The sequence below is a fragment of the Crocodylus siamensis genome, chromosome 1 (genome assembly GCF_052110815.1).
Source record: "Crocodylus siamensis isolate JL-2025a chromosome 1, ASM5211081v1, whole genome shotgun sequence".
Taxonomy (NCBI): Eukaryota; Metazoa; Chordata; order Crocodylia; family Crocodylidae; genus Crocodylus; species Crocodylus siamensis.
Genome location: NC_143395.1, coordinates 113,175,748 through 113,188,416, shown reverse-complemented (window position 1 = coordinate 113,188,416; position 12,669 = coordinate 113,175,748). Strand labels below are relative to the sequence as shown.

General features: G+C 41.3%; 1 protein-coding gene across 5 annotated transcripts in view; it reads right to left on the bottom strand.

The window, feature by feature from the left end:
* Positions 1-12,669, bottom strand: part of UTRN (utrophin) — a 553,135-nt gene that overhangs the window by 407,446 nt on the left and 133,020 nt on the right. For all 5 annotated transcript variants that reach the window (XM_090040990.1, XM_090040992.1, XM_090040993.1 and 2 more), the window contains 6 exons: positions 11,653-11,813; positions 8,546-8,749; positions 7,220-7,401; positions 6,060-6,210; positions 3,568-3,687; positions 2,412-2,513 (listed from right to left, as the gene is read on the bottom strand). In XM_090040990.1, coding sequence (XP_089897116.1) covers positions 2,412-2,513; positions 3,568-3,687; positions 6,060-6,210; positions 7,220-7,401; positions 8,546-8,749; positions 11,653-11,813 — 920 coding nt within the window. The remainder of the gene's footprint in view (positions 1-2,411; positions 2,514-3,567; positions 3,688-6,059; positions 6,211-7,219; positions 7,402-8,545; positions 8,750-11,652; positions 11,814-12,669) is intronic.

Sequence of the window (12,669 nt, the reverse complement as noted above, 5' to 3'; positions counted from 1 at the left end):
TCCAGTTATCTTGGGGTTTCTAGCTGACAAGGTTGCTTATGTGAGAGCTTGGCAATAGCAAATGTACAATTCAAATTCGAGTGAGTGAGTGAGTGAGTGAGTGAGTATTTGCTCAGATCATCAAAACACAAACAATACTTTGAGCTACTTAGTTCCTACAATAAAATGACAAGTAAAAAACAACATTTCCATCGCTATTATCTTCTTTTTACACAGGAAAAGAAAGACCCCACAAAAATTCTTCAGTCTTTCGGTCACGCACACATTATGTACATATTTATTATGAGCCAGACACCTATCTTCATTAGCCAAATAATCTGTCCTCATTTTCTGGTTAAAGATGGGTCCTAACTAAATGAATACACCACTATAAAATAATGGGATATATAATTTTACAAGTTTACATGAAAACACGTATTTACAAATAAGTGGGATTTGATAGACTGCTCGCTAAAATGTGTTACAAATTCAGGGTAGAGTCATGCTAACTTCTGAGGCCACATCCAGACGAGCACAGCTGTGTGGTATGTGGCAACACAAGCACATCTGCAGTGCCACATACCGCACAGTCAGATGTTCTCCATGTTGTAAGGGAGCACTGCCTGTGTATGCACTGCTCGTTTTTTTTCCCCCATGGGTTTTTTGGGATACCCAGAGGTCAAAAAAAACCCAACCAAACAAAAAACAAGCAATAAAAAACCTGCAGGAAAAAGCCACGGAGCAGCACACACACCAGCAGTACGTACCGCTCAAAAACGGAGCTGGGCCACCCAGAACTATGTTGCGGCTGCTGGCCAGGCTCCGCACAGAACTGCTGCTGCTGCAGCAGCCCCAGGAGGCCCCAAGGACCCCAGGTAAGCCTAGTGGCCCCAGCCTCCCTACACCACCCAAGGGTAACTTGCCGTACACCAAAGCATGCATGGCATGGGTGTTCCCCAGTGACAAGTAGTGGCGGCGCAAGGTGTGCCACCACTACTTGTCCCCAGGGAACCAAACATCCACGTTTGTGTGGACGCAGTCTGGGTGTCTAGATACAACTGAAATACATCTACGAAAATAAATACTTTTGTCAAAACCTCAGGAACGCATTTTGCTACTAATAATGTAAGTACCATTCTTTGGCTTCTGATGGCCACAGAACCCAAATAGTTTTATTTTATCTTTGCATACATAAAAACAAATATAAATAACATGTAATGTCATCATACTGAAGTCAAAGCATTGGATCTTAAGAGCACTACAGAATAACCATGAGCTCTCAACCAAGAATTCAGATGCTCACAGATGCGGAAAAGACTGGCATGTACCTCAATACATCAGACTGACCATTTTATTTTACATTAACATTTTTAAAGAAATTAGCCATGATTAATAGACTGCAAAATGAAGCACACTTGTCAATGTTGGCAGCATTTACAGCACACTTGGGAAACCTTCTAGAACTATCAGGCCACCAATTACTTAGGAATTCACTTGCTTTATTGTCACGGTCAATAAACAACAACTTTGACTTCACTCCCTTCTTCACTGGCCTTAAAACAATTAAAAATGTTTTGCTATTTTAGGGGTGTATGGACAGATTCAAAACAAATCTATTGCAAATTCTTGAACTGACTCAACATAATATAAATGTACATTGTTAGCTAATGACAGCCTAATGACAGTAGAAACTTACACGGGTTATACAGCTCAAATATTGATCATAAAAGATTAGATGCTTGTTATTGTGCTTTGATATCCCTACTTCTATATTATATTCAAGGAATGCACAGGAGTTTTATTATGAACAAAGGAGTAAGGATTATTCAAATTAACAATATAAAAACAATGAAATACACTGTCAAAATTTAAAAACGAACAAAGGAGTTTTTAAAAAAAATACAACTGGTAAAAAACACTCACAGCACAAAATATTACTAACCGTGGCAGGACACAGTGCTTCAAAACTTCAGTAATGGAGCCAGCCCTGCACTATTTCACTGGGCTCCAGTCCAGTCTAATCCTCTCCACTAGAGGACAAATTCCACTTTGCTCCCAAAGAAACCCCCACCTATCAAGGCTTGCTGAAAATCAGTGGCTCTTCAGGTTTCTCTGTCACAGAGCACAGCTTTTTGCTCAGTTCTTCAGTTCCTTAATAGTCCTTAAGTACCAGATATGAAATCTCAGAATCCTTTTTTACTGGATTGAATTTAGATCTTCACTGTCCTCACACAACAGGGGAGGACTGTCCTTTTTTTACTGGATTAATTTTAGATCTGCCTGTCCTCACACAACTCATATTATTTCTATGTAGGTATACGTGAGTCCCAGACAAAAGTGATTTAATTCAGTTTATTTGTCAAATTATTTGTTAAGAATAAATGAGTAGTTACAATTATGCATGTGATTCTAAGTTTTGCACAGTTACTAACCTGCTCTTCCAAGAGCTCCTGCCACAGTAGTTTAATCTCTCGCAGCTTGTTCCAACGTTCTTCAGTCCAACGGCAAACTGCTGTCCAGCGCTCACCAAGTCTCTAGAGCAGCAAGACATTTATAAAGAGTTAAAAGCCCACTAGGAACTTTACAAAAAGCAAGATATTCAAATCATAAATTACTTTCTCTAAATTATAATGCTACTTTCTAAGATATTACCATCCAAACCTAAAATTGCTCCTCTTGCTTTACATAAAGCACAAGGATGGGACTCAGTTTTGGCCCCTTTTCCTCCAGGAGTAAGTAAAACAAATTTCTCTTCAACAAGAGCAAACTTACATATGTCACTCAGTCATTGCTTAAGTCACACCCTTAAATACATCCTATTTTATGCCAAGGTAGAATCTACTTATTTTAGGTCATTTGAAAAATACCATAGTAATTGCTTTGAAAATATATACCACAGTAACGACTTTAAAATAATTTTTCATCACATTTAACATCTCAATTAAAATTATTTATACAAAAGGCTTAATAAAAGCCCACTACATAAGTCCACTGGGTTTGCAGAGTTCCACAAATGAAACTGCCAACAGTAAACATTTTTCAAAAGGTGCATGTCACTTGATTTGCACTGATTGTTAATAATTATCTGTAAAACGGCTTGGGCTCCTAACTGCTTTATATACATTTATACATTTTACTCTTGGTAATTTTAATAATTCTTTATGTTGATATTATTATTGATATTGCTAGTGTTATGTTGATGTGCAATCTTTCATAAATAACAGATTTAAAAATTAGTTTACAAAATATAAATGGGTCTATTTTTTAAACTGATGGGGTGTCATGTTTGTACGCAGCAGATGATAAATTCATTCTCTGTTCCTAGGTTTGCCAGCCAAGTTCTTCAGAAAAAATATCTTTCCACACTTGGATTTAATATCTTACATTAAATACATGAAACATGCTATCAAACCACAGGTGTCAAAATACACAGACAAATTACAAGAGGAGAAAAAATATGAATTAGGTTGATTAACAATTAAGTGGTATTTATTTAGAACAGCTTCAAAATTAAATTATTGTAACTATTGGACTGAGGTAGCAAACAACTTACCACTGCATATACTAGAAAGCATACAGTACATTTACCTGCAGTTGTTCTTCCAAGACAGCTGTGGTACTCTCACCACTATTTTCATCAACAATCACCACCATGTGGGTTAGAGAGTTTACTTTAACTTGTTCTGTCTCAAGGTCATTCTGCAGCTCCTAGAAACAAGATCAATGGTTATAGAAATTGAACAGTTAGGGGAATCAGCCTTTCTAACCACAGTAATATAAACAATTGTGTGGCAAATTGCTTAAGCTTCAACATTAAACAATGTACCAACAAGAGTCATTTCAAAATTTAAACAAATACAACTATATGATGCTGGAGAGTTCAATGGACCTAAAATCTATTTTCAAATATTTAAAAATATGAGCAGGTGTTTTATAGCTTAATCAAAATCTCCAATATGTGTTGTTCTGTTAGCCTTCATTAAAAAAAAAAAAAAATCGCCACTGGCATACCAAAGTATAAAAAATTATGTCTGAAAATTCACATATTTAGTCCATTAACCCGTTGTCTTTCTGAACCTATAATTTTATATATATGCTTAGAGCTTCTATAAAAATATTCTACTATAGATAACAAAGTATCAAATTTTGGAGACCAACAGCAGACTAAATTAGCAAACACTCTCGTCTTTTAATAGGTTATGAGGGAACAATAATGACAACTATCTGGATGCATTAAATGACATGGCATATTATGTTCAGAGATCATTCCCAAAAGACTACACAGCAACTGCAAAAAACAGAGAGCCCTGTTAGGTAGCAGTAGCTTATAGTTACTGTAACTACAAATTATAAGATTGTAAATGGAACTATAATCCCCATCATTTAAAATGTACACGATTAATGTGGGCAGCTACTCATATAGGACAAACAGAGCTAGCCTTCTGAAATCCCCACAGATATCCAGTCAGAAAGACACTGCACACTACCCATCTTGGGCAGACTCTCAGTTTTACTGCTCATACCAGCTACACTGTTAGTTTCAGCGCTAATATTATCTGTCATTGTACTGCTGTCCATATCAGATCATCATGGTGCTCTCCCCTACCTTGAGGGTCTTTAAGATGAGACTGGACAAACACCTAGCTGGGGTCATCTGACCCCAACACACTTTCCTGGTCAGGGCAAGGGGTCAGAGTCGATCTACTGAGATAGATTTTTGGGGGTCGGAAGGGATAAATAAATCTCTAAATCATAAAATGTAAAACCAAGTTGCTTCCATAAACAGTGGGGATTATTCAGACAACCCCTGAATAAGATAAAAGGTTACAAAATAACACTTCAAGTACCGCTGCAAGATAAATGCCTGCTGTTTTACATTTTCAACAGCACCTTTAATCCCACAAAACCCTGTATCATTTTCAATGACCATATGCCTGAAGGTCAAATGAAATGCCGCCACTTGGCAAAGGAAGGGAAGAAGCCACCACAAGGCAAGAGCAGGATGTGGAAAGTCTGATCAATTATCCAGGATAAAACCTTTTAGTACCGTTTTAACCTTCATGGCCTTTAAGATACATCCATAATGGCAAAAAAGTTCACAAGCTGTGCCACCACCAGATGAATGTTCTTCTCAACACTGATCAAAGCGATCAAAGCTGGAAGAGCAATGAGCATCTAAAAGCCCTCTTGCCGTTATAAGCACATACAGGTCAGCAGGCCAGGCTCAGCTCCAGAAAGCTGGCTTCAAGCCTGTCTCTACCTTGCAAGCCTTCTGCCAAGAGAACTGCTACTGACACACAGCCGCCACCACCACAGAGAAGCTGCTGTGCATGTGCAGACTTCACAGGTACTGCCAAAGTCACACAACTCTTGACAGCAGCTATGCCAAGGTGCAGTCCCTGCCCTTCTAAGAGGCACCAACCATTAAAGAGGCCGCAGCTGTTGGCAGAAAACAGACATCTACATATAGTTTCTGTCAGCTCCACTCTGGTGGCCTTTTCTCACTTACAGGGTAGGATTTACTGTCCCAACAGAACAAAGGAGTTCAGCCACTACAGGGAAGCGACACATGGAGGAAGACTGAAACTACGTAGTATAACGCAGACCTTGCGGAAATAAAAATGCAATTTCTTCAGACCTTACTGTTATCTGTAAATATGAAAAGGCAACACGCAATAGCAAGGAATTGGACTTGGAAGGCACAGGTGGTCAAAAGAGACGAAGAATCCAATGTACTGGAGCACCGCCACAATGAAGGCATTATGGACAAATTATCTGTATGTTTTCATCCCCTCCCCACCTGGCAGCCAACATGTTCACTGCATGAAAGGAAGATAGGCCACTACCAGTAGAGGTGCTATGATACAGCTAACAAAGTGCTTTCTGATGGATCTGGTTTCCCTCCTCCTTGTCACTATCCACTTTCACATCAAGGCCATCAAAAAATACTTCCTCGGTGGACTGAGGTCTAAACCCTGCCTCAGAAAAGAAGACCCTGAAGTTGCTGCCACAGCTGAGTATTTTTGTTATTAGACCTTACGTTTTTCCCCTCATGATGTACAGTACAGAAAGGCATTTACTTTATGTTCTTCCATCTGCTTTTGAAGCAACTCTAAATCTTCAGCTGAGGGCTCAGACTCCATCTTTTGAATGCGTTCTTCTGTGACAGTCAACCAGTCAGACAACTGCTGCAATTGCTTCTTCTGCAGTTCCATCAATACATCATGCAGGCTGCACATGGAAGAAAAGAAAACAAAAGCAGACCGATTCCCAAAGGGCTTTTCCAAGGAAAGAATAAAAATCTAGCTTTGAATAAAAAAGAAATATGCCTGGCCATGAGCCCCTTAAGTATTTCTAAATAAACACTGCAGCATTTAATTCTAAACTAAAATATAAATATATATAAAGTGTCTTTGTTGACTCTTCCACTGCAAATACAAAATTCTCTAGCAATTTATTAAAGTTTGTTTTTTGCATTACTAATTCCCGCCTGAGAAGGATATCACCAAGAGTTGCTATGAAATCCTGTTTCTCCCTTACCATGCAGTTCAAAGTGTAATAAAGCACTAAGAAAAATATCCTGCAAACAGTCATCAAAATAAAGCACATTTCTCATCACATTCATTAAAGGTTTAACATTTAAAACTTAAATTGATTTAAGAAATTAAGATCTGTGCAAGTACTACATACCAGCAGTGAATAACACATTACAATTTCATAAAATAGAGATTTCTTTTTTAATCTTACCAAGAAGTTTTATGAAAATGGGCATTTTCTAGATATTAAATCTGCCCAGTTTGTGCTATCACAAAAAAAGTTTTTTCAGAAAATAAAGCAGGATACAAAACAACTGCCCATGTGATAACTATGGGCACCTATACACATGCATTGAGGCTGCTCCAACATGCTGTAATTACAGCATGATTAACTGACATGATGCATGGTAATTACTATGCTCCAGCAGACTCCAGTGTCACATGTATCAAAGTCCCTGTGGTGGTGATGAGGGTGCTTTAACTAAAGTTCATTCAATGAGCTTTAGTTAGAGCACCCCCCACTGCCATTTTTCGCTGCAGGGACACTAATGCATGCAATGACCTGAGCACTTAAATTACAGCAGCTCTTGGAGCCACTCTAATTAAAGCACCTCCCTCCCCCACTTCCCCTGGAGCACATGTATAAACACCCTAAGTAGTCCCATGAACTAATTTTCAAGTAGTATTTGAAGGGTGTGGCTCACCGGGACTGCCTGTCCATGCTCTCCACTCTGAGAGCCTCCCACCGAGAGTTAAGCAGAGCCATCTGTTCCTGGATTTCATTCTCCTCTTCTTCAGATAAGTTGCCCTGGGCTATTAATTGGTTCCCAGCCTGCAAAACACTACCCACACTGCTCTGGTGTGCAGTCAGCTCCATCATAAAAGCCTGTAAAAGGTACAACCAGCCGCATCATCATGACTGATGAGCTATCATCTGGAATTTATGAATTTTTAATCTTAATAAACTGATAATGTTTAAACCACTACGGTGCAAAATAAGCTGCCATCATCAGATACACAAACACCAGCAGGTCCATTTCTTTCTACATGAGAAAACTTCCCAAGAATGTTTCAGTAAAACAAGGAGATAACTGAGGAATTAAAACAGACTTGGCCTCAGAAAAATGGCTGCTGTTCAGAAGGCAACCTTTAAATATACACACTGAGAACTTTTACTAGAAATATATCAGTAGGAAAAAAGACATTTAAACAAAATTCAAAGTCCACTCCAGAGAAGCAAATATATATTTTAACATTGAAAATATAATTTTTATTTTAGTTAATAAAAAAGTTGAAAGTCTACATAGGGCCTACTCCCCAATCGATATAAAATCACCATTATTCATTGGATCTACCCCATAACCCACTGCAAATTTATAAAATCCCCATCATGCACCCTGATAAAGAATGAGTACATGCTGCATGCTGAAGTGAACATTCTAACAACCAGTTACTCCGTTGTTTTAAAAAAGAATAAAGGGCACAGTTCAGTACACAACCATGCACAACTCAAGGTCATACGTCTTAATAATGCAATACAACCATTATCAGTGGTAGTCTTGGTCACAATTTGGACTTTCAGAATGGCAGGACATATGGACACTTTGCAATAGCATTTTGTTCAGATTCAAAACATGTTTTCCTCATAAGTTTACAAATACAGGTGCTTCCCCGGACTCATGAACCTGGGAGTGCACTCCCAGGATTTCTAGGTTCCTGGCTCCACAGAAGAGGTTCCTGGCTCCCATCTGGAAGCCCTGAGAGCCTCCAAGGTGAGGACCTAAATGTTCCCTGAGGAGAGCCCATAGCCTAGAACTGAGAAGCCCCAAAATGGCCAGATTCCAAAACCAAATGTCTCCGTAGGCTCCACCAACTAAGCAGCCAAGGAGCCAGCTGGCCCATGGATTTAGACTTTCCATGGTTCCTGGCCCCAAAGCTACCCTGCCCTAATGCTGGGGCCATGACAAGCGGTACATATTTTTAGCAAGAATGACAAATCAAACAGAAGAACTGCCAGCAAAGAAACTTACTTCATGAGTACCAAACTGTTCCTTGACCTCTTCAACATCATCAGTTATGTCCTCCAGCTCATGAAATGTGTCCTCAGCTGAAAGCAACCACGTAAGGACCTCTTCCAGAGCTATTTGGTAGCTATCCAAGTCCATATCTACCTCTGTCACAGTGCTAGGGGTTTCTGCTCTAGAATCGCCATGCTCGTCCTCTGGCATTACATTCTACGCAGGAAAAAAAAGAAAGTGACGTCTCAGAAATACCAAGAAGAGTTCTCTGGTTTTATAATTGGCAACATGTAATGTCAGAGACCCTTGGCTCTATTCAAATGATGTGACAATGTCCAATATGTCAACTTCTAATGTATTACAAACTGATAACTGGATATTTCGTAGCATAGACCAGGGGTGCTCAACCTCTGACCTGCAAGAAAAATACAGCCTGAAGTGCTCCCTGTGGGTCAGGAAATTTGGTGGCAGGGCAGCAGCAGCAATTAATACTACTACCCCTCTCCACTGCCAAATTCCCAAGGTCCACATGGTGGGATGGAGCTGGGTCATGATCTTCCCCCCTACCTAGCCACATTGGGTCCAAGCCATACATACCCTCTACCCCCTGCACAGCTGGTTTGGAGCCACCCCATACCCCTTCTCCTCCTCAACTCCCATGGGTCTGGACCATGCCCCCTTCCCTCCACTTAGGCTGGGGGGCCTAGGCCATTCCTCTTTTCCCCTGTAGGGTCAGACCACCTTCTCCTCCCAACCTCCCCCCCTGAGGGTTGGACTGCACCTCCTGCCTGGCCAGGTTGGGGCCAAGCCATGCCCTTTTCTTCCCATGTCCCTTTCCCCACTATGGCTGGTTCAGGGCTGGACTACATCCTCTTCTTCCCTGAGGGCTGAGCCACACCCCTCCACCCCTGGGACTGGACTGGGGCTGGGTCAGTCCCCCTCTTCTCCTTGCAGGGCCCAGCTGGGGACAGGCCAAGCCCCTTTCCCCCTTACAGCTGGATCATGGCTGGGCTATCCTCCGGTCTTCTCTGTACAGCAAGATGGGGCCCACCATGCCTGCCCCAGGAGTCAGATTGGGTCCACCAGTCAGATCCAGCCTGCAGGGGGACCGGGCACTGCCTATCCAGCCCACCACATAAAAAAGTTGAGCACCACTGGACTAACACACTTATACAGATTGTAAGGCCATTAGGGACCTTGGAAGTTCATTGGGTCCAGCCCCCTGCACCAAGCTTGTGTTCAACCTTTTGCCCACACAGGCCAGAAGAGTGACATGGGGCCTGACTACAGGCCAGATTGGCCCTGGGGCCTGACACTAGCCCCTGCCTGCCCCACATGCTGGGACTGGATTCTGGAGGCCTGGCACCACCTCCCACCCCACACAGGGATTGAGTCTGAGGGGGCTGGTACCACCCCTGCCCAGCTCTCTCACCCTGGGATTGGGTCCCAGGGGTTTGACACCACCCCCTTCTGCTACCACTGTGTTGGAACTGTGTTCAGAGGGGCATCAGTGCCCCTGCCTGCCTCCTGCACTCCAGGATTGGGCCCCAGGGTAGGGGGCAGCATCACCCCCCCTCAGCCCCGCACACTAGGACTGGGCCCTGCCCAGTTTTGAGCACTGGGATCAGGTGCCAGATCCAGTGTGCAAAACCCAGAGATTTGGCAACAGGGGAGCAGTGCAACCACTCCCCTGCCAACAATTTTTTAGACCCATCAGGAGACCTGCTGGCCAGCTGACATGGCACCGTCGGCTGGATCTGGCCCACAAGCCAGAGGTTGAGCCTCCCTGAACTAGAAAAATCAACTGTCATATTCAACTGTTTCAAGGGCAAAGGCAATAACAGAAAAACAGGGTCTAGAGGACATCTTGAGTAAGAAAAGCTTCCTTAGTTGTCTTCATAAGGAACACTTAGAGGCACTGGCATAAGTGCCTCTATCTTGTATAAATCCTCCGTTATATAAAAGTTGAAACGGACTTTGGGTACCCCTTTTAGATGGACCAGCTTGCAAAGCCAGATTCCATGTTTTTGCTGACGTAAACAAGAAAGCACCGACTTAAGGGTTTAACTATAGTCGTGCAAACAAAGCAAAACCTATTACCATAAGGAATAGCACTCATTGTCAAGAGTCCAAACCAAATTGGTAACATCAGGGGCCAACCTAATTAAACAGTTGTTAAGTATTTATCATAAATTTTACACTTAGCTTAGAAGAGGATCTTCATGACCAACCCCTTTCATTAACATATACCCAATCAGCTGGATGTATGTCATTAATAACTGCATATATACAATTATAAAGTTGGGGTAGTTGGAAATCATGGACCTGAGCTGTTGGAACAACTGAAGAAGAGCTCAGAGTTCCTGGGATCCAGCCTATACACATTCTCCCACTCATGAGTATGTTTCTGAATTTCCACTGCCCAATCTGAATTCTAGTTAAACTTATGTTTAGCTTTCCAATAACGTGATTCTCTTGATAAGAGACAGATGTGCTCGCTGTCTTTATCCAGAGACAACAAAGAAAGCTCCCCCAATTTGGGGATGGAGGGCTTCCCTTCAGTCTTCATTAAACAAAACTCACTGACATATCAAAAAAAGAAATCTAAACATTTGAAAGAAAGGAAACAACGTCTTGTCATAATGTAGTAACAATTTAGAAAACTGTTACTGCATCTACTTGAAGCTATATCACCAGAATCAGGCGTTGTGTCTCTTTCTGGTCTGATGTCTGACAGCCTAGTGGTATAGCCACTTGAAAAGGGGAGAACCAAAGAAAAAAGACAGCCTAAATATGGAATTCTATATATGCTCTTAGTCTACTTTTTCCAACCCATCAAAATATGAGAAAGAGGGACAGGAGCAGGACACAAAACACCTAGCTTTCCAATGCGTATAATTACCTTTCCCTTTCCACTTCTTGTAGGAAAGTTAATGCTAAAGTGAAAATGGAAGACAGAACCTGAAAGAGGGTGGTAAAGGTGTGATTTGAGTAATCTCCCACAGATTTTGCCCAGGGCAGAAGGGTTATCCGTACATTGCAAAAAGACGTAGGGAACTTGAAAACTGATTTAAAATTATAGTCACCAGCCTTCCACACTTGTATGGATATAAACATACCTGCTGTATATTAAATTCTCCTTCACATTCCTGTTTGTATCTCCTTGGAAGAGTCTCTACCTCTCGGATATCTTCCATAGTAACTTGTTTAGGAAGGACCTCAAACAAAGAGGTCAAATACATGATGATTGATTTTTTATCAGGAAGCTGTACAGCAATGTCTAAGATAGAAAATTTTGAAATGGGAAGAGGAAGAAAAAAAAAATAATCAAACAATACTGCTTTTCTAGACCACCTCCTAAAAACTGTGAACTCTCTCCATTGACATACAAATAAAATGTGTCTCTTTTAATATAAACAATTTGTATTAAGGTAGAATATGAAGTCTATTTGCATGTGCATATTTATTCTAGAACAGAATAATCATACGTGAGAACAAGTGCACCACAGTTAATCAGGCATAGCTATTCAGGATCAATTCCTTATCCCTATATGGACAATCCCTTAAGGAACTCAAAGGGAAAAATGGAACAGCTATTCTGAGTTTCATTCTTGTATGTACAAGCATTTAAAACAAACTCCATCCCTGTAGCTGTGTTATAGCACTGGATATTTGCAGATCACATAAGAAAAGGTTTTGGGTGTGATATGCTGATCAGTACAATTGAGCAGATGAAAATTCCAGCTCGTACTTCAAAACTCCTTTTCAAGAAGGTAGTATTAAACACCAGTTAAGTCTGGGAAGGACTATATAAAATGTACCTATGGGAGACTGAATTTCCAACAGGAAATTTTAAAAGGAATCATGGAAACTTAGTGGCTAGACATATAATAGAGCAAGGGTCAGCAATCTACAACCCAAGGGCCAGATCCAAAGAGGTCCCAACCAGGGGCAGAAGAGCAGAGCGGGGAGGAATCAATGGCACAAAGCTGTACTGGGTCACCCATTCCCTTCAGAGTGTCCCACTTTGCTGTGAAGCCTGCTGCTCCACTAAGTCTGTGGTTGCCTCACACTCAGGAATCTGCAACAAGGGTGAGTGCCTGCAACTGGAACCAGCTTCCAAGAGAAGTGGTGCA